Raw genomic sequence first — 22,881 nt, 5'->3', positions numbered from 1 at the left:
TGGAGTTGTCCGATGAGGATTTTGTATCTAGTAAAGATCATAGTAGTGACACAATAAGTGAGGATAAAATAGATAGTGGAATTCAGATAAAGGAAGTTGATACTTTTTATAAGGCATACTTGTGCTCGTATAAGGTTAACCTGAGTCTGAATTGCTAAGGCTTATTTGACTGAGGAATGTGTGTGTCTGAAACCAGTCTAGGAATTGTGTAAATTGCTGCTTTGCTTAAGTTCCTTAAACAGACCAGAAGCATGGAGGCCAGGAAGGTTGGACCCAAAAACACTGGGCTGTCAACCAGAGAATGTATGTAGTGCACTGTATTTGTCTGTTCATGGTGTAACAGACTCTGAGCTTAAAGGCTGAACTGCATCCTTCCAAGATTCTCTGCTTGAACCGGTTTGTCCTTTTGTGACTGACCTCAAAGCCGATGTCTCAAGTATGAAATCCCGTATGTCTTCATTGTCTGCCATTGAAGATGTGCAATATTACTTGTGTGGCCCTGGGAAAAATTTGCACTGAATTGGGTGAGTGCTCACAGAAAATATGGCACCGGGTGATATCCCTTGCCACAAAGCTTCCATCCAGAAACTGGAAGTATTGTGTTAGTAGTCTTCCATGATACACTGCTGAAGAGAAATGACTTCTTGACATTCTCAGTGTAACACACGCAGAGTGACTCACATGTGAAAACAGGCCAGACAAAGTCGCTGAACACAGCAAAACCTGATCCACACATAATATACGCCACAATTTAGGTGGCACAACCCAGGGAGCTCCCTCATTACTGAGGGCTCACCCAGAGAAGTGGAAAACTCACCTGTAATATGGGAATTCATCTCTAGCAGGGGCCACTCAACAGGAGCAGTCACAATGGATACATCTTCGGTTTTCACCATTACAATTATAAATATAAAGACAGGACACAGGATGAGCTGTTCCGATTTTAGAACAAGTTTATCCTTACCCCCATTGTCACGCATAGTCCAGGCCCTATGCAAAAAAATAAAAAGTCTTCAGCTGTGGATATTGCTGCAAACAACCAGGAAAAGAAATTAAAGTTTATCTTTCTTTACTGGCATAAGCAATGATTTCAGTAAGCATAAAAAAACAATATTTGGTATGATTTAGCATTAGTCACATTTTGTAAACGGAGGGTTGGTACCACAACAAAATATTTCTGTCTTTTCGTTCCCAGACAAAAGTAGGCGCTGTAACCTGAGGTAAAAGATTTGTGACCGCAGGCTGCCGTGCGCAGTTCAGAATATCGCGTATAAACACCGATAAGCACCGTCCTCGGGCGTCTCTCCCCCGTAGGCGACTTACGTAATGCGTCATGGCGCTTATACCCTTGAAATGGTGATGTCACAGTCTCGCGAGAGGAGATATTCGATCCATATGTACACCGTCTGTATTAACTGGGCGGCTGGAAGGGACGAGCTTTATATTTCAACGGCGTTACGAGACACTTAAACAGCGAGCCGTGATATTTAATCAGCGGGCAGGGACTGCAAGTTGTGTTATGAGAATAGGGCCTGTCCTTCGAAAATCGGGATTGTTCTGCGGTATGCAAAATGGTGCCTAGTTATAGAAGTGGAAATAGCACGAAGTGAATAGAGATTTTTTTTTTCTTATTGGGAGGGGCTTAGAGTGGATGTGATGCCACATAGATTCGATGTACTGCGGTATTTGGGCTTTGGTATGAGGCAAATGTAAAACCCTGCTAAGTGTTAATGTTTAGGGTTCTTATGGGTAAAAGTATACACTTATAATAGCAAATATTGTTTGTAGTTTAAGGTACTTCTGTTTACTTCAAATTCTGTAAGTTTATTTATTTTTTTTTTCAGATGCCAAGGCAGTAGATTATTTGCTTACCCATTGTAAAATAATGGGAAGACATATTTTCTCTAGGGCCTTTATATTTTCGACGTGCTGAATGCTGATGGAGTAATTTTGCCCCCTGTCAATGTTACAGGACGATTATTTTTTGGCGATATTTTGCTCAAGAATCATTGAAAAGCTTTAAAAAAAAAACAAAAAAAAAACCCAGAAAGAGAATTCATTTTGAGGATACTCGTGGCTACAATTGCCCAACATATACACAAAAAAAGAGCAGAAGGCGTTGAACTTGTATGTTACCATTGACTGGAACATCGTGAATAATGGCATTTTCAAACTACAGCAGTCTGAACCGCGCACAATTGACTTTCGAATATCTACATACTAACTCGTGAGTATGCTTCATTCCGCTAGCAAAATAAATGAATGTTATTCCTGTTTTGAGTTTACACTGCATTACTATTGCTTATTCATGCTGAATACTTGTACAAAAATGATGGTATATTGTTAAGAGATATTGCTTAAACTATTGGTCAAGAGTGAGTTTATTATCATTTCATCCATATACGTTAGTACAGTACCCAGTGAAACGAAACAACGTTCCTCTAGGGCCATGGTGCTACACACAATATAGAAGTACCGGACAACAGACTAAAAGTGCAAGACAAGACAGCATAGTGCAGGGACAGGACGAGACTGTGCACACTCCGCAGATGTAATATGTTAAGTAAATAATGCTAAACGTCACACATGATGGGTGTACCATTGTGATATGATAGTAGTAAGAACATGATAAAGAACATGATAAAGTGCAGATGTTCTCATAGAGAACAATTGTATCCAATGGCTATTTATTTATACAATGGCGTATAGTGGCTGTGTAACATTGTGGTATATAGTAACGTCAGATGGAGTGTGTGAGAGAGATCTGTCTCGTCCCTGAGTATTCAGGAGCCTTATGGCTTGGGGGCAGAAACTGTTCCACAGTCTGGTCGTGAGGGCCCTTATACTTTGGTACCTTTTTCCAGATGGCAGGAGTGTGAACAGTGAGTGTGAGGGGTGTGTTGGATCAGCCACATTGCTGGTGGTGTTACGGACGCAGCGAGTGGTGTAAATGTCCGTGATGGAAGGAAGAGAGACACCTATGATCTTCTCTGCTGTCTTCACTATCCTCTGTAGGGTCTTGCGCTCCATGACAGTGCAGTTCCCAGCCCAGACAGTGATACAGCTGCTCAGGATGCTCTCGATAGTCCCTCTGTAGAAGGTTTTGAGTATGGATGGTGGGAGATGGGATTTCCTCAGCTTGAGCAGGAAGTAGAGGCGCTGTTGAACTTTCTTGGCTAAGTAGCTGGTGTGGGACCAGGTGAGGTTCTCCGCCAGGTGGACACCAAGGAATTTGATGCTTTTGACGATCTCCACATTAGAGCCGTCGATGTACAGTGGCAGGTGGTCACTCCTAGTCTTCCTAAAGTCAACAATCATCTCCTTTGTTTTATCTACATTGAGAGACAGGTTGTTGGCTCTGCACCAGTCTGTTAACCGCTGCACCTCATCTCTGTATGGTGACTCATCATTATTGCTGATGAAACCCACCACGGTCATGTCATCAGCAAACTTTATGATATGATTTGTGCGTTGCGTGGCTGCACAGTCATGCATCAGCAGAGTGAACAGTAGAGGACTAAGCACAGAGCCTTGAGGGGCTCCAGTGCTCAGTGTGGTGGTTCTGGAAATTATTTTTCCAATCCTGACTGACTGAGGTCTGTCGGTCAGGAAGTCCAGAACCCAACTACAGAGGGAGGTGTTCAGTCCAAGCAGGCTCAGCTTTTCTATCAGATGCTGAGGAATGATCGTGTTGAATGCTGAACTGAAGTCTATGAACAGTATTCAAACATAGGTGTCTTTTTTCTCTCTCCAAATTTAGAGAGGGCCAGATGGGAGGGTGGTAGCTATAGCATCATCTGTTGAGCGATTTTGATGGTATGCTAACTGGCAGAAGGGTTTTGATGTGTTTCTTGACAAGCTTCTCAAACACTTCATGATGATGGGGTGAGTGACACAGGATGGTAGTCGTTGAGACAGGACACTGATGACTTCTTCAGCACGGGGACAATGGTGGTGGGTTTTCAAGCACTTCGGGACAGTGGAGGTGATCAGAAAGATGTTAAAGATGTCAGTGAAAACATCTGCCAGCTGATATGCACATTCTCTTGGGATATTGTCTGGTCCTGCAGCCTTCCGTGGGTTTACTCTCAACAGAGAGACGCAGTGCATGGTCACTAGGCGAGTGATGGTCTTCCTCATTCCTGTGTTCTGTGCTTCAAACCGTGCATAGAAGTCGTTCAGCGCATCTGCAACTGAGGCATCACTGTCACAGGCAGATAGTGTTGACCTGTAGTTTGTGATAGCCTGGATGCCCTGCCACATCCTCCGTGTGTTGCCATTCTCCTGGAAGAAGCTGTGTATTCTCTGAGTGTTTGCGCGCTTAGCTACTCTGATGGCACCTTCCCTGAAAGCAGAGTTTCGGGCCCTCCGTAACACACGTACCTCTTCAGTGAACCACGGCTTCTGGTTGAGGTGTGTAGTGATGCACTTGGAGACAGTGACATCATCAATGCACTTTGTGATGTAGCTGATTACAGATATATATGTATGCTGGAATTAGCATAACAGAGATGTTGTCTGAGTATCCGGAGTGTGGGCCGTGCTCTGCTCCGTACGCACTGGAAATGTTTGTATAAACCTGATCCAGCGTGTTTGGCCCTCTCGTGGGAAATTCCACATGCTGATGGAATTTAGGGAGCACTGACCTGAGATTCACATGGTTAAAATCTCCAGCTCCCAGAGCGCATCTTTGGTGTTCACGCTGGGAGCAATGTAAACTCCAATAATCTGAATGGAGGCAATCTCATGGGGTAAATAGAAGGGTCTGCACTTCACAACAACAAACTCCACCAGCGATGAGCAGTGGCTGGACACAAGCACAGCGTTCCTACACCATTTTGTGTTGATGTAAACACACCGACCAACCAGGGATTCTTACTGCTCAGAGCAGCGACTATGTCAACTCGAACCGCGACTAGCCCATCCAGCTGAATGGCGGCATCCAGGACTCTTTCGCTAAGCCACGTCTCAGTGAATACAAACATGCAGCAGTCTCTGAATTCACACTGGGTAGTTCGCTGGAGTCAAATGTTATCCATTTTATTTTCTATGGAGAAGACGTTAGATAGTAGTATGGACGGGAGAGCGGGTCGGCTGGGTTTAGTTCTTGGCCTAGCACGGATTCCTGCTCACTTTCTGTGCTTCCGCCTCCTCATACACCGTTTCCGAGGCGAGACTGCGGTCAGAAGATCCGGCTCCCGAAGTAGGCAGAGATCCTGTAGTGTGTGCAATAAGCCATCCTATATCTTAAGATATGCATGATTGCTGTACCGAAGGAGTGTCTGGCGATTATAGACCTGGACCTTAATTGTTCCGACGTCCATAGCTTTACAAAACACAGTAAAAAAGCACAAAAAAAGAAAGCACCATGTGATCCGGAGAGTCCGCTGCAATCTACTGTCGCACCGCCATCTTGTCCGCCACTAGGCCCACAGTCTCCCCCGAGGTGCCCCGCGTCACCAGCCCAGTAGTCTCCCTGCAGCTCAGCAGTCTGCCCTGCAGTTCAGGCCCCAGCTCGGTCCCGGGTACCTCTACTACTTGAGTCCCCGGCTTCTGTTGAGGATGTGGGCCCCGTTTTGTTCTCTGGCTCTGTGTGTGCTTAGGGTTGCTACCTGCCACCATAGTTGATCCCAATGTTATTAATAGGGAAAAAAGATAAATATATAGGAAGGTATTTTTTTCCAGAAAAGGTGGCAACCCTATGTGTGCTAGAGCCAGTTTTTCCTCCTTTAGGCAGCGTATGTCCTTTTTAGGTTGCTGGTGTGGGAGATGTTGGCAGAAGGGGACTTGTAAAGCACTGATGGGTGCAGATTATAACAGTGCCCTGGGAGCCCTTGCAGATGTGTCTTCCCTGGGGGAGGGTGGGCGGCTTCTCAAACTGGATTTTATTTCACTTTTTAAAATAAAAACACTGTTACAGCAGGGGGATTTCAGCAAATCTAACGCATTTGATTTAAAAAGAATCATACTTTTACTGGATGTTTAGTCTCTGAAAGTTCAATTTACAGTAGAACCCCCATTTTACGTTTTTCAGGGAACCAGGAAAAAATTATGTAAAATCAAGGAAAATGTAAAATCAGGCAAATGTGTTAAAGTAACTTTTTCTTCAAGTACTGAAATCCGTTTTTACTTTGAGATACAATATTTACTGTGTTAATAACAAGGGTTAAACATTGCAGCGTTAATGTTACACTATGGGGGGGGCATGTGCAAGGCCTCTTTGTCAGTCACATACACAACCTAAATCAATAAGTGATTGATGCAGTACTGTATAATGGGCAGACTAAAGCTGGCCATAGACGCAAAGATCTGAACGAATCGAGAATTCGTACGATTTTTGGACCGTGTGTGGACTCCTGACATTTTTCGTCCGGCAGAGATCGGTCATTTGGTCGATCGGACAGTTTAAAAGATTTCTATCGGCTGCCGATAATATCTCTGCATGTATTGCCTATCGTACGATTTTCACAGGGAGACTGTCACTAGCTATTATTGGACATAACTTTCGTACGATTGCTGTCAGGGGCTGAACATCGGCTGATCTGTTCTTTTGTACTTTTTTTGATCTGAATGATTCGTACCATCGGATCTTTGCGTCTATGGCCAGCTTAATTGAATTGACCATTAACAGGCAGAACCGTGGCAAAATATAAATTTGTTTACTATTTTAAGCCTCTTTATTTCACAAATAATATTATTCATAGAGGGGAAAAAAAGCAGTTTTTGGGAACTTCAGGACAACATTTTGATGTAAAATCCAGGAAAACATGACTTAAAATCAGGGAAATGCACCGATTGAAATCAGGCCCGGATTTGTGGCGAGGCCACAAAGGCCCGGGCCTATAGCGGCAAGTTGGTAGGGACAGCATGCCGCCCAGCTGCTTGCTAAGGAGCACTGCAGACACGCAGCTCCCTAGTGCTCCGGTGCACCATGCGGCCTGACTCTGATATCCGGCCCTGATTGAAATGCATTATAAATTGCTGGACCACAAATAAAAAATGTAAAATGCGGGAAAAGCAGGCGACTTAAAATTGAGGATTCACTGTATATCTGAATACCATCAATGAAGACACAGTTTTCGCTTTTTGGTTCCATGGACTACATTCAGCACGCCAAGGGATTTTTTTTCATTCCATAGACCAGATGAAGCACACCAAGGGATTTTCTGGTTCCATCCACCAGATGCAGCATGCCAAGAGACCTTATGGCTCACAGCCTAGTCATGGGGGTCGATAGACTTCTCTGCATGACACCTTATTTTTGCCATAATTCAACCTGCAAGAATCTGTAACATTGGCGAATCAGTTGTAAGATCAGCCAAGAAAAGGTGATGCCTTTCTTATTTACAAGCGGTTAAACCTGAATACAACACTGCAGGCTTTTAGCCTTGGATATCTGCATCACAGCATAAGCGGTGGAAACGGATGCACGCATGCTGGATTTCTGGGGGGAAAATGCTGCTCTGTAGGAAAAAACTGGTGCCTTACACTTTTTTGTGTGTAGTAATTTGTTCTTGTTAAATGGATACTGTCATGGGAAAAACTATTTTTTTCAAAATGAATCCGTTAATAGTGCTACTCCAGCAGAATTCTGCACTGAAATCCATTTCTCAAAAGAGCAAACAGATATTTTTATGTTCAATTTTGAAATCTGACATGGGGCTAGACATTTTGTCAATTTCCCAGCTGCCTCAAGTCATGTGACTTGTGGTCTTATAAACTTCAATCACTCTTTACTGCTGTACTGCAAGTTGGAGCGATATCATCCCCCTCTCTTTCCCCCCCAGCAGCCAAACAAAAGAACAATGGGAAGGTAACCAGATAGCAGCTCCCTAACACAAGATAACAGCTGCCTGGTAGATCTAAGAACAACACTCAATAGTAAAAAACAGCAGCCTGCCAGAAAGCATTTCTCTCCTAAAATGCAGGCACAAGTCACATGACATGGGGCAGCTGGGAAATTGACAAAATGTCTAGCCCCGTGTCAGATTTCAAAATGTAATATTTAAAAAATCTGTTTGCTCTTTTGAGAAATGGATTTCAGTGCAGAATTCTGCTGGAGTAGCACTATTAACTGATGCGTTTTGAAAAAAACATGTTTTCCCCATGACAGTATCCCTTTAAAACATGAGGCCAGGTGTGTCATCTCATCATTTCTTTGTATAGCACCAACAAGTTACACTTTGACTTACATTGAATTATAGCAGTTAGGGGTTTTAGAATACCGTATATACTCGAGTATAAGCCGAGTTTTTCAGCATCCAAAATGTGCTGAAAAAGTCTACCTCGGCTTATACTCGGGTCAGCGGGCAGTAGCTGAGATTGCAGTCACTTTTAATCATTCCTATACCAACAGTTCACTTGGGGAGAGACTGCAATATCACACAGTGCTCTCTGTTGGTTATATGAAAGAATAACAGTACGCCCTCTGTTGGTTATATGAAAGAATAACAGTGACTGCAATATCACACTGCGCCATCTGTTATTTATATGAAAGATTAACAGTGACTGCAATATCACACAGCGCCCTCTGTTGGTTATATGAAAGATTAACAGTGACTGCAATATCACACAGCGCCCTCTGTTGGTTATATGAAAGATTAACAGTGACTGCAATATCACACAGCGCCCTCTGCGCATGGTAGTGGGACAGTGGGACAATGCACACAGTAATCAGTTTGGCAATTCTCTGTCACCATCAACTTTGCAAAGAAGTCCGGTTGATCGCTGGGGGGGTCGCTTTGGCGGAATGTGCGCTGCTGGGAGACAGGGCTGTAGTTGTGTCTAGGCTTATACTAGAGTCAATAAGTTTTCGTAGGTAAAATTAGGTACCTCGGCTTATACTCGGATCGGCTTATACTCGAGTATATACGGTAGTTTGAAAAAACTAAACCCGAAGAATAGTTGGTTTTAGTAGATGTATATGATGCATTAAAAGGGTAAAAGCTGAGCTTTTAACATTGAAGCATATCTGTAATAATAAAAAATTATACTAAAAATTATGCAATAGGTTTTGCTGTGTTAAAGTGAAGAAATGCTAGATCATAAGCTTCTAAGAGACAGACAAGGACATTTTTTTGTTGCTGAAAACCCTTCTGATGGCAAATCTGAATATACCCCTAAGATTCAGCTCTCCACATGAATGTGAGTGAAAATAGTAGTAGTGAGGTGTGTCATTGCCCTAAGAGTCACCTTTCATGCTTTTGGGTATGGGATCCAATATCTTAAACTTATTTTAGAGAAAGCCCCAAAATACAGGAATGCCATGTCTCACAGTCCTCCGTTTTTCACTGATTTGATTTTTTTTTCTAAACAATAATAAGACCATACAGGTATGGGACCTGTTATCCAGAATGCTAGGGGCATGGTGTTTTCCACATAATGGATCATTTCTTAATTTGGATCTCCATACATTGACTGTACTTAAAAATAATTTAAATATTAATAAACCTAATAGGATTGTTTGCCTCCAGTAAGGTTTAATTATATCTTAGATGGGATCAGGTACAAGTTATAGGTATGAGATCCATTATCCAGTAAATTCTGAGTTATGGGTAGGCCATCTGCCATAGTCCATTTTAATGAAATAATTTAAACATTCTAAATATTTTTAAAATGTATCTTTGTAATAATTAAACACTACTTTTTACTTGATGAAGGCAAAGATATAATTTATTAGAGGGAAAACAATCCTATTGGGTTTAACGAATGTTTAAATGATTTTTTTTCGTAGACTTAGGACCCTTTATCCGAAAACCCCCCAGGTCCTGCACATTGTAGATAACTGGTCCCAAAACGGTACTTTTTTATTGTTTCAGAGAAAAAGGAAATCATTTTTAAAACATTGATTACATTTATTTGATTAAAATAGAGTCTATGGGGAAGAGCCTTCCCATAATTCAGAGCTTTCTATATAGCTGGTATCCATTACAACTGTTTCTTAGTTATTTCAGGATTTGTATGCTTTAAGATTTTGGCATGATACTATAATGAAAGATGCAAAGTAATGTAATGTTATAAAACTCTGGTCAGTAATGAAAAATCTTATATAAAAACAAAGTATCTTTAATTACATGTTCATTTTCATTGTAGCACTACACACGAGTTCTTGTTTGGTGCTTTGGCTGAGCTAGTAGATAATGCAAGGTATGTATACTTCATGTTATAAGATTTATCTTTTAGTGTGAGAATTTTATTTGATAACTTGAAAATAGTCTTTGCAAACTATTATCTATTATCTATTATTTTAGTTAGCTTATTTGGGCTTGGACTTTTCTTACAAAAATGTTTGATTTGTTTTAGGGATGCACCAAATCCAGGATTTGGTTCGGGATTCAGCCTTTTTAGAAGGATTCGGATTCAGCCAAATCCTTCTGCCCAGCCGAACTGAATTAAAATCCTAATTTGCATATGAAATTGCGTGACTTTTTGTAAGAAAACAAGGAAGTAATATGCAAGTATTTGGCCAAATCTTTCGCAAAGGATTCGGGGATTCGGCCAAATCCAAAAGTGTGGATTCAGTGCATCCCTAATTTGTTTTGAACAGACATTTTAATCTATTCTGTCTGTCTGAAATATGACTGAGACAAAGTTAAAATAAATGATGATTTGAGAAAAAGCTGAATTTTTTTTACATTTCAGTTTTTCAAATTTGAAAATCTAAAATTATTCAATTGTAGAAATCTCAAATATTTGAATGAAAGCATTTGGCAGCAAAAACTTGGTGAACTTTAAGAGGGCAATTCAAGGTCTGTTTTCAAGCTGTTTTAGTATTTGAGTTTTTTAACCATTCACATTTGTGAAAACATCTCCTTGCATTAAAAACAGTTTACCAAAGCCTGACTTTTTTTTTTAAACCAGGGATGCTGATGCCACAAGAATCGATATTTTTACTGGTAAGTTTTTGTTGAAATAAAGACTGACATTTTCAAAATGTTGTAATTTTTTTCTGGAAGCATGGGGATAATGTATACTTTAAGTGTGGAATATTAATAAATTAATATGAACTGATGGATGACAGTAGGTGAGAGAGTATTGTCATAAAATATATATTGCCCATATGATACTTTAAACTGATACGATTCATAATTTTTATAATATTTTTATAATATTTTTATAATATTAACTGACCATCCCTTGAAGCAGGTGTGATAGACTGTTTTCCAACTGAACCACAGCCTGTTAGCCTGTATGGACAGGAACTTAAGTCGGTCATTTGTTCCATGATTGTGTGTAAGCATACATCACTCTTGCATCAGCTGGGATCACAATCTTGTGTAACCATGCAAGCAAATTGTCATAGATTTGAATCCAGCCCTGTAATGATCAGCCCTGTAGCAGCAGCTTCTAGCTTCTACTATTTTGGATTCGACCAAGCCCCCGAATCCTTTGCGAAAGATTCGCCCGAAGATTCAGCTGGGCAGAAGAATTCGGCCAAATCCTGCTGAAAAAGGCCGGATCCTGAACCGAATCCTGGTGCATCCCTATTCTTAGGCAAACCTAATTTTCTGCTTGATGATATGTGACAACCTCTAAGTACCGTATAGCTTCTCATCAGCTGCCTAGACCATATTGCACATGTGCATGTCATTGACATTCCTAACAAAATCTAAGATGGTAACTCGCTGTGCACAACTTTGAAGTTATGCATCATTACTATTATAGAGATTTTGAAATTTTAGGCTGGTTCAGTATATACATTTTAGCATGTCTACAAATATTTGTTTTTAGGCTTTAGTACTCCTTTGTGCCATCTACTGGAAGAGACAAATTTACAATTTCTACATACTCAAAAACCTGGAATACATGCAAGCCTTTAAAAGATGGTGTGTTAAGCAAAAGCAGTAGAGGCATTTACCTTCTGCTTGTACTGAACAAGACCATTGTCCTTCTTGTGCTTGTAAGCATGAATCATATCAGTGTCTATCAGACATGATGCAGAATAGGACTTTTTAATATTTTCAGGTCTTTTTTTATATTCTTTTTAAAAACTCCAATGATTTGGTATCAAGTCTAGTTCTGCCATTCCAACCTCCATGTTAAGTAATGATGGGCTGGGTGGAGTGGGTTAATGCTTTATCCCTCTTTTACAGCAACTAGGTGTAAGCAGAATTCCAGCCAACTGCATTACTAATTCTGGCATAAGTGAATATAGAAGAGGTTCTTGGAACTATATTGCGGATTTCTTGGAACTATATTGTGGAGTTGTCCTCCACCGATTGCTGTTTTGGGATGCGTGACAAACACATTTTTTTAGTAACTTAAGCAATTTTGGCCTTTTGCTGCCATATGTTTGGGCTACTAAAAACTGTGCTTGCCAAAATGTCTGAAGATCACCTTGTGTTCACTAAAACTAAAACTTATAAAGGTATATTAAAAAAAGTGTGAATGTATTGTTCAGGAAGCTCAGCATTATGGAAAGACTTCCTCCCACAGACTGCATTATAATCAAATAATCCAAATTTTTAAAAATGCTTTCCTTTTTCTCTATAATAAACAGCACTTTGTACTTCATCCAAACTAAGATTTAATAATTAATACTTATTGGAAGCAAAATCAGCCTATTGGGTTCATTTAATACTTACATGAATTTCTAGTAAACTGAAAATGAAGACCCAAATGAAGATCCAAATTGCGGAAAGATCAGTTAACCTAAAACCCTCAGGTCCCGAGCATTCTGGATAAAAGGTCCCATACCTGTACCCCTATTCATATACAGTCTGGTTCAAATCCAATATCTTCTTTGAAAGGGTACTTCAATGGAAGCCAAAAGTCTTCAAACCAAATATAATGAATGATAAGGTATAGTCTGTTATAAAGGATACTATAATAAGTTTGGAATTTTAAAATATTTTTTGATCGTTTTCAGTAAAAAGAGAAGAACTTAGAGGTGGCTTCATGCTTTGCTTTCTTGACGATGGAGCAGGAATGGATCCCAGTAAGTTAAACACATCATTCCTCCTCTAATGATTATCCAATTTGTTTGTATCAAATTCAGGTAGATGTACACTAACAGTGCTATAACTTAACCCCCCCCCCCCACACACACAAAATCTTCAGAAAGATATGGTGAGCACCTTCAGACTCACGCACCCCATGACTTCAGCCCCCCCTTCCCCACCTGGTCAGCTTTCAATGTGTCACTCACTTATTTGCAAATAGGTTTCTTAGTCAGCACCTGTAGCCTCCCAATTCTTAGGGCCTGATGCACGTACAACGGTTTCCACCATGTATCTGTTCACTCACAATTTTCAGATACTGACAGCACCAGTCATGGATTCCTTTGCTTAAAATGCCTTTATTGAGACATGGGCTCAGACCCGATACACTTAGCAACGTTTCAGGCTGCCATCGGTCTTTTATCAAGGCTTGATAAAAGACATATGACTCGCTTATTTGCAACGGATGGAGAACTCATGGACTGGTGAGGAGGAGTACATGGCTGTGAGGTCTGCTGTATTGTAGTTATGCAACTACGCACACACAACTGAACTTTACCTAACACTAGTGATGTACTTACACAAGTGGTGCAGCTGCCGATAAACATACAATTTGCAATTAATTTTGAACAGGCAAATACAAGTTGTGTTACTACAAGTGCTGTGTTACTTAAGCAGCAACCAGAGAACAGATCAGGAAGTCTACTTCAGTTTAAATGTTTCTCTTCCTAATGTTAGGAGACTCTTACAATGGTGTAAAATCGTTCTAGCCTGTAAGTGCAATTGCATTCTATGGAAGCGGAGGAAGAGGGGATAAATAGCCAAGAATTACACTAATATTTTAGGTTTGCCAAGGATAGCACTAATGTTATAAAACAGGTGCAGTCCCAGGGGTAGATGTTTCTAAGGCCTATGCTACAGCACACACTGTCTGGCAAGAATAGAATCCGTCAAAACTGTTTGTCACTCTGCTAATGTAACTGAATGAGAAGTCCCATACTTAAAGATACACACATGCATACCATTGTTGTTGACTTGGCACGATTAAACATGGGTAGATTGCTACCCTTGTGTGCTGGAGTTTTCTTTGTTCTTCACTGAATGTGAAGTGCCATGTGTGAAGCATGTGGAAAGGTGGCAGATGGACTTCTGTGGTTTGGAGCAGAGGCCTGTTTATCATTACTCCACAAGCTTATCAAATTACGCTTTTCATTGAGTAGCAAATGTGATTTTTCAGTATTATTTAAAATGTCTGGCAGTGTGACTGCTTCTTTATTGTTGCACCCTTATATGTCTGTATTAGGTGAAGCAGCCGGTGTTATTCAGTTTGGTCGATCTGCTAAAAGGACTCCTGAATCTATCCAAATTGGTCAATATGGAAATGGTTTAAAGTCGTAAGTACTTCAACAATGATTTGCTAATACAAGCACACTGATGACTAGCCTTCTAAAGATACATGAAAGCTTCCAGTATGTTATTAGAAACTTTACATTTTCTATATTACCCAGAACTATAACTAGAAACAATATAACTAGGAATAGCAGATTCTTACCATATTTGCCATAAAAGAAACAATACAAATCACAAAGAAAGCCTTATGTATATATGTTGCATAGATACTTTATTAGGGTCACCTGCCTCAAAGGCAAAAATTATTTTTTTACTTAGTTAAGTAAGTCCGCTTAGGTTAAGACAGCAATTCCTGATTAATAAAGGAGCTTAACAATAGATTGTATATATAATTCATGGTGAGAAATGTAAAGGTAAAAGATAACATACAATAGTAACACTGATTTCGCATACTTCTTGCAAGGATACTAGCTGCTGACTTGGTCCTTAATGGAGTCTGCAGACTTTTGGGCCACAAATGGGCCCGAAACTTTCTAATAGAAGCTGTTTCTGTTATTAATTGTGAATTCTGTAAAAACACCCTATTGGTCATAGACCATGCAAGGCTACGAATGCAATGACAGATCTGAAAAGGCCCCATAAGTGACTCAATCATCTTGAGATGAGAATTAGAGGATATTGCTGATATGATCAACCATGTTGGTGGCCAGAATGTATATACAGTATGTATATATATTTTTTTCTATAACTTCTGTATGCAGCGTTGCACAGCAAAAATAGCCAAATTGCTACATATTTTGTGACTTAGCCAAATGTGACCACTGATGTGTATAGTCTAATAATGTTAATTACACTAGAATCAGAGTTCATAGTATAAGGATTCCATACATTGATTTACTTTCGTTGTGTTCTTTTCTAGGGGTTCTATGAGAATTGGAAAAGATTTCATCCTTTTCACCAAGAAGGGAGATACAATGACTTGCCTTTTTCTGTCTCGCACCTTTCATGAGGAGGAAGGCATTGATGAGGTTTGAAAATGGTTTTCATATTCCATACTGGTATATTGTTAAATAGGTTCTTGCCCGCAACACTTCATTTTGCAAATTGTCTATGCCTTGACAGTATAAAAATTATGAAATATATGCAAGAAAAATATATTGTCTACTTGTCTAATATATTGCAGAATGGCAAAACTAAAGCCAAGTAAGTGTTACTAGTGTGTGTTTATACAGTGTACCTCTTTGTAACCTAGCCTCAGATATGTGCATTCACACTGATCTGCCATGTGTGCTGTATGCTCTTGCACTTCTGGGTGCTGCCTTGCATGCAGTCATATGAAAAAGTTTGGGAACCCCTCTCAGCCTGCATAATAATTTACTCCATTTTCAACAAAAAAGATAACAGTGGTATGTCTTTCATTTCCCATGAACGGGGGTGTTTTCTGAACAAAGGTTTTTAGTGAAGCAGTATTCAGTTGTATGAAATTAAATCAAATGTGAAAAACTGTCTGTGCAAAAATTTGGGTACTCTTGTCATTTTGCTAATTTGAATGGATGTTACTGCTCAATACTGATTACTGGCAACACCAAATTACTGCTCAATACTGATTACTGGCAACACCAAATTGGTTGGATTAGCTTGTTAAAGGGATACTGTCATGGGCAAAAAAATCTTTTTCAAAATGAATCAGTTATTAGTGCTGCTCCAGCAGAATTCTGCACTGAAATCCATTTCTCAAAAGAGCAAACAGATTTTTTTATATTCAATTTTGAAATCTGACATGGGACTAGACATTTTGTCAATTTCCAAGCTGCCCCTGGTCATGTGACTTGTGCCTGCATGTTAGGAGAGAAATGCTTTCTGGCAGGCTGCTGTTTTTCCTTCTCAATTTACCTGAATGTGTCTCAGTGAGACATGGGTTTTTACTATTGAGTGTTGTTCTTAGATCTACCAGGGAGCTGTTATCTTGTGTTAGGGAGCTGCTATCTGGTTACCTTCCCATTGTTCTTTTGTTTGGCTGCTGGGGGGAGAAAAGGGAGGGGTGATATCACTCCAACTTGCAGTAAAGAGTGATTGAAGTTTATCAGAGCAGAGTCAGTCACATGACTTGGGGCAGCTGGGAAATTGACAATATGCCTAGCCCCATGTCAGATTTCAAAATTGAATATAAAAATATCTGTATGCTCTTTTGAGAAATGGGTTTCAGTGCAGAATTCTGCTGGAGCAACACTATTAACTGATTCATTTTGACATGACAGTATCCCATGAACTTCATAGGCAGGTGTTTCCAATCATGAGAAAAGGTATTTAAGGTTGACAATTGTAAGTTGTGCTTCTGTTTGACTCTCCTCTGAAGAGTGACAGAATGGGATCCTCAAAGCAACTCTCAAAAGATCTGAAAACAAAGATTGTTCAGTATCGTGGTTTAGGGCTTTAGAAAAATACAGGAGCGGCATATGCGGAGTATTGTGAAAATGGTTACAGACAACCCAAAGATCACCTTCAAAGACCTGCAAAAACATCTTGCTACAGATGGTGTATCTGTACATCATTCTACAATTCAGTGCAGTTTGCACAAAGAACATCTGTATGGCAGGGTGATGAGAAAGAAGCCCTTTCTGCACTCAAACTACAAACAGTCGCTTGTTGTATGCAAAAGCTCATTTAGACAGAACAAAGTGCTTTGGACTGATGAGAAATAAGTTGAAGGGCTGCTGTCGGGGAAAGGAACACAGCAGTACTCTGCTCTAAGATGAATAATACAATGGAACTTCAATTTTTGATACCCAGATACCCCTGGGTCTTAGGACAGTATTTCCCAATTGAATTGTTTTGTCCCCCAATTCTCTCTCTTCCTCTCTCTTCCTTTGGTCTGCAAGGGTTCCTAACTCATTCGTTTTTTTCTTGCAACCATGGCAGATTCCTTCAGGGATGGACCCAGGCTGCACTCTACACGAGCAGGCTCCAAGGCTTCTGCTCCCATTACACAGGTTTTCATTGTTGCCTGTTTAAATTGTGGTGCCCCTTTAGGTCACCCTAGCCTCTATGCACAGCCTTTTCATCTTTGCCTCAGTCTCCCCGGCCACCACAGATGCACCTGGTAGTTCCACTACCATGCCTCAACCCTTCTGGGCTCGGGAGTTTTATCTCTGCCTTAAAGGGTTTTACCAAGCTTCTGGAAATGCTGGACAAGTTCTTCACACAGCTTGCCTGCCACTGGTTCATCAGGCGAACTTAAGGCTTCCACCATTCCTGCACTTTCAGACTCCGATGAGGAGTCTGAACTTCCAGAAACATTTTCTTATTTTCCTTCCATGTGCATCCCCTCTTTTCCTTGAAGCACCTACATGTGCCCCACTGCCTGTGTCCTTTCCCAGCATCCACCATGCCCTTCCATGTCAGCACTCCTCCTGTCTATTTCTCTTTATTTGCCCCATTGCACACCGCCCACCCATACCGTGCACCAGAGGGCTTTGCTCAGAGATTTAGAGGTGTGGTTCCCCACTGGCCTCTTAGCTATGTCCTTCTATTAGCTTTCAGGTACACAGGCACTCATCCTTCCCAGGTACAGCTCCTCCATCTGCTCGTCTATCCACTTCTCCACATGCAGGCACTTCTGCTGCTGTTTGCGATCATGCTTGACAGTGACCCACGCCTGTCGCCTCTGGGTGCCTTGGTTGGACTCTCGGGTCTTGGATGGCGAATGAGGTTTATTTGTGAGCCTTTTGCCAACCTTATTGGCTGCCATTGTTGGGACTCCGGACAGTGAGTGTCAATCCCTTGTGCTCGCGCAGCGAATCAATACAACCCGATGAGCACCAAACACAAAATAAATGGTAGCACTGCTCCAGGAGATTAACTGCAGTAATGAATGGCCATTAACAAGATCAGCAACAGCTATCGGGGAGTCTTCAGCTAATGCCAACAATCTGTTTAGGGCCGACGCAAAGTCTCATCTGACGAGACTTTTGACGTCACGGCCAGGAAGCACCATTTTAACTCCTGGCAGGTCGTGGTCTACCAGGAACAAACCCGTGATCTACTGGTAGGCTGCGATCAATGTCCTGGGCACCCCTGATGCACAGACTACACATCAACGAACTGCAGAAATGAAAGTAATTGTGATTGCTGTGCCTTAGCGCATAGATTATAACCCGTATGGATGTTTTAATAGAAAATAATTTGTGTTTCAATTTTAATTTGAAAAGGACTTTTTAAATATAGCTTTTTGTGTCTGGGTGACAAATAAAAATGTTTCAATATTAAATAACCCCGATTGTTGTGCACCAATATGGATTTATGCTGCAGAGTTAGGGTTGCCACCTGTCCAAATTTGACCCGGCAATCTGGTTTTCAGAAGGCCTGCTCGTGTAAAGACTGTCTGGCCAGTTTTCCAAATAAGGAAAACCGGGCAGGTTGACATGGCGATCAGCCAATCGCTGATCACCACGTCATAGCCCTGCCCTGTGATGTGTTGTGCTCCGCCCGCAACTTCACTGGCCCGTCCCTCTGACATCATGGCTCCAACCCCTGGCCGGATCATGGGCCATGGAAAGGTGGCAACCCTAAGCAAAGTTAAGATCAAGTACAAAGTACTGTTTTGCTATTACAGAGAGAAATAAAAAGGGGATGTTCAGCTTAGACCATATTCTATATTTGAATAGCCCCAGTGAGGAAATAACATCATCTTTATTATTTTAAATGTTCTGTTTTGAAGCTACAGAACAGACAAACAACAGATGTGCTCTGCTAAAGTTCTCTATGTTGGGGATTTCCCAGCCCTTAAAAAAAAAAAAAAAAAAAAAAAATCATACTCAACTGGCTCTGCGCATTCTTCCTTCTCCTGTTTCATTTGCATATCTATGATGGGCTTGTACTGGCTCTGCGCATGCTTCCTTCTCCTGTTTCATTTGCATATCTATGATGGGCTTGGCTGTCAATATTAAGACAATAGGATTAGTGAAATGCAAATGATGCAGGCTAGGGGAGAGATGCGCAGTAACTAGATCAGTGTCGGCTTCCTGTATGGGAAGAAAGAATTTCCGGTGTCGGCGAACACAGCCAGAGAGGCAGCAAAGAGGAGAGAGCCTTTTAGCAGCAGCGATCCTTTTTAAAATAATAAAGATAAATTACAAAATGTTTCTTCTGACTGGGGCTATTCAAATTTAGACTATGTTCTGAAGGTGAACCACCCCTTTAAAATTGGCTCTATCTTCCTGCAATTATGAGCTTACTGGATAACAGGCTTTTTAATAAGAGATGCCATCCCTGTAATAGACGTTCTGTTGTGATTATTCACATATTATTTTAAAAAATGTATTTAACGGAGCAAAAATAAGTACTGTACACTCTATTGTTTATGTATGTATGATTCAATATGAGATAATGAAAACCAATTTTTTTTACATAATGTAAGCTTGTTACTTTTTGTGTGTATGGAATTATTTTCTTTAGCACTTTACCATATCTAAATGTAAAAAGTTGTAGTTGTTCTGAATATGCAAAACAATATTAAATATGTTTCTATCTTACCAATCAGTTTTAGGATTGATAGAATTGCCCGCTACTGCATCATAATCCTTTGCAAACTTCAATTATGAATGAGTATTTTTGTCTGTTACTGTGTGGAGAAATTTGAATCGTAATCGTTAATCGTATGGCTATATTAACAGATTTATTAAACATCATGCTCTTTACTGCTTGTTTTTTTTTTTTTACTTTACCAAAGGTTATTGTTCCTCTTCCAACTTGGAATACGAAAACTGGTGAACCTATAACAGACAACATGGAGAAGTTTGCAATTGAAACTGAACTCATCTATAAGTATTCTCCATTTCATTCCCAAATGGAGCTCATGAAACAATTTAAAAAAATCACTGAAGACACAGGTAAGAAGACAGCCCAGAAAATGTTCATACTCTTCATTAAATAAAGCACTAGTGCAAGTTTCACTTCAGACTGGCTCGAAAGTACTCTAGTGCATGTTTTTTTGGAAGAGAACTGCTAAAACTGTCTTTCGCAGGTGACCTAATCAATAGAAGAAATCAGGGGCAGTTTTGAGAGTTTCTGTACCAGTAGCAAATTTACTTATGTGTGAATTATATCTTTGCCTAACTTCCCCAAAGTTCACCTTAATTCGCCAGGTGTATTTCACAATAGGATTAAAACTCATAATTCACTATTGCTATTTCAGTTTCCCACCCATCCCCAGGGGGACAGGTCCTGTTTCGGGAGCTTGATCCCTGGGGAAAACTGATCCCGGGGACCTTTCCTGCTTACTTGCCCTAACCTTATAAGTCCCCATCATACTGATCTTCCAACCCGCAACTTCACTTTCAGCTCTGTGGTATCTGCATATATGTCTGCATACATTTCTAGAGATTTGCGGGATTGGAGGGTCTGCAAAATATTCAGTTTTGAACCCTTTGTAAATTGTTCAATTCCATTCCTCTGCTAAGCACTGCATATAGACTTCTGGATTTCCATGCTGATCACAATCTGTGAATCAACTATGATGGAGAGTATCAAAAATCTTTTATGACCATTTCAATCGACTGGACACCCTTTCAGTATGTGGTTGCAAATTAGATCTACCTGCAATACCTAACTCTACTAATATTGATTCAAACAGGGATCTGTACCAATTAAGATTTCTTATTTGTGGAGAGAAAGAACACCTTGTTTTATCAATTTTCCGTTTGGTTCCTCTTTAAACTGTAAGATTAACCCCAGTAGTGCTATGAAATTCTATTATTAAATAAAATTAATTTCCAACTCATATTTCATAAACCAGTTTATATAATTAATATTGAATTGATTTCACATAAACACCCTTGATAAATATTCAAATAATCAAAAACAATCACTTCCCAATAATGTATCTTAAAAAAACTTCAGTTTGTGCAGTTGATTTAACCTGTTTCAATTAATTGAGGTAACTAAAATGCAGTGCTCAAATAATTAAATAAATAATTTTCAATCCTTAATAATAAAGTGGCTTGTGCTAATAAATTATTGAATAGTCAATTATCAATCCTTAGAATCAATTAACATTCAGCTCAATTCATCCAAGAGGTTGAAGAGAGATAAGAGATTGAGTGTAACCACAACCACCCTCAATTGGATTAACTGAATATAAAATCTGAAGTTGAAATCAATAGAATAATGTTAAAACAAATTTGTACTGACGCGCGTTTCGCTGCGTAGCTTTATCGAGGCAATGCCTCGATAAAGCTACACAGCGATGCCTCGATCAAGCTACACATCGAAATCTGTTTTGGCACAAATTTATTTTAACATTATTCTTTTGATTTTAACTTCAGATTTTCTATTCAGTTAGTCCAATTGAGGGTGATGGTGGTTACACTCAGTCTCTTATCTCTCTCCAACCTCTTCTTCTCTCTAAGCATCCTGGGCTTTGTCGTTTTTTAGTTAAGCTAGCCTCTTCCAACAATCAGGGACGGTACATTGACTTCTCCAGCCTATTGATAAGTTTTTATAACCTACATTATTGGGAATTAATTGTTTTTGATTATTTGAATATTTATCAAGGGTGTTTAGTTAAAATAAATTTAATATCAATTATAAAAACTGAGTTATGAAATTTGAGTTGGAAATTAATTTTATTTAATAATAGAATTTCATAGCACTACTGGAATTAATCTTACATTTGATCGAGGGATTCTTTCTCTCCACAAATCAGAAAAGTATTTCAGTATGTGCATATTTCAGTATGTGCATGCAGAGTGGCTGTTTTAAAATTGCTTAGGGGAATATATGATTTAAAAAAAGAGGCACTGATAGAAAATATAACATTACAATTGGATGAAGCATAGGAGAGAATTTGTGTGAGGAAAGCACTGAAAGGACAACAGAATGTAGAAGAGAAAACAGGAAAAGAATAAAAGGTTGGAGAAAAAAAGAGACTATAAATAGAGAGATTAAATTAATGAATGAAATGGGGCAAACAGATGGCGTTAGTAGGAAAGAAAATAAAAGAGCAATGTGAAAATATGAATAGAAATGAAAATCAAATGGGGATGACGAGCAATAAAAAAAATAAGATAAAGCAGGAAATAGATGAAGTGTAAAGAAATGAGAATAGCGAGTGTTCTTGAGAAAGGGAGAGAACATTAATGTAGAAGACAACAGAAAAATGAATGAGAGGGAAACAGAGAAATATTAGATGGGTGATCGCAGGAGGAGGAGTATTTTTTAGAAAAAATTGTGTTTTTTTAATGGGGGAAAAAGATGAAACCTACAGAACAAGAAGCTTTGAGATGCTGTATTAAGAAGAAAAATACATGGGGATTATAAATAAAAGAGAATGAAAGACAAAAGCTAAAAAGGAAACATTAAACAACAAAAAACAAAATGAGTACAATATTGTATATTTCATGAATATGTGTACAGAGCTATGGACCTGTGCTCTGGGGTGTTTTGTACTTGCAGTTTTCTAATTGTTTTTACTTATCTGGTGGGCATTCTATATGAAGAATGGCCAGTGGTTTACATGGATAAGAAAATAAAGATTAGCTATGGCCTAATAATTTTGCTGTGTCCCTGGATTTTACTCTCAAAATCTTGTAACCTT

The 22,881-nt window shown here is 39.7% G+C and overlaps 1 protein-coding gene and 1 long non-coding RNA gene across 4 annotated transcripts in view; one reads left to right on the top strand and one right to left on the bottom strand.

The window, feature by feature from the left end:
* Positions 1–498: 498 nt before the first annotated feature.
* On the bottom strand, positions 499–1,317 carry LOC121398251. Its single transcript, XR_005964205.1, has 2 exons — positions 1,216–1,317; positions 499–990 (listed from the first exon to the last, which is right to left on the bottom strand). It is a non-coding gene; the product is annotated as an uncharacterized LOC121398251 (long non-coding RNA).
* Positions 1,318–1,392: 75 nt separating this feature from the next.
* The window catches only part of morc2.S (MORC family CW-type zinc finger 2 S homeolog), a 62,999-nt gene continuing 41,510 nt past the window's right edge, over positions 1,393–22,881 (top strand). For 2 of the 3 annotated variants that reach the window (XM_018243984.2, XM_018243982.2), the window contains exons 1-8: positions 1,393–1,562; positions 1,845–2,227; positions 10,093–10,146; positions 10,861–10,895; positions 12,869–12,937; positions 14,242–14,332; positions 15,208–15,316; positions 20,017–20,176. In XM_018243984.2, the coding sequence (XP_018099473.1) occupies positions 2,160–2,227; positions 10,093–10,146; positions 10,861–10,895; positions 12,869–12,937; positions 14,242–14,332; positions 15,208–15,316; positions 20,017–20,176 (586 nt within the window). In that variant the 5' untranslated portion in view covers positions 1,393–1,562; positions 1,845–2,159. The remainder of the gene's footprint in view (positions 1,563–1,844; positions 2,228–10,092; positions 10,147–10,860; positions 10,896–12,868; positions 12,938–14,241; positions 14,333–15,207; positions 15,317–20,016; positions 20,177–22,881) is intronic. The other variant, XM_018243983.2, reaches the window with a different exon arrangement.

Source organism: Xenopus laevis, chromosome 1S (genome assembly GCF_017654675.1).
Source record: "Xenopus laevis strain J_2021 chromosome 1S, Xenopus_laevis_v10.1, whole genome shotgun sequence".
Lineage (NCBI taxonomy): Eukaryota > Metazoa > Chordata > Amphibia > Anura > Pipidae > Xenopus > Xenopus laevis.
Note: the sequence above shows the minus strand (reverse complement) of the source record. Positions and strands in the feature narration are given on the sequence as shown.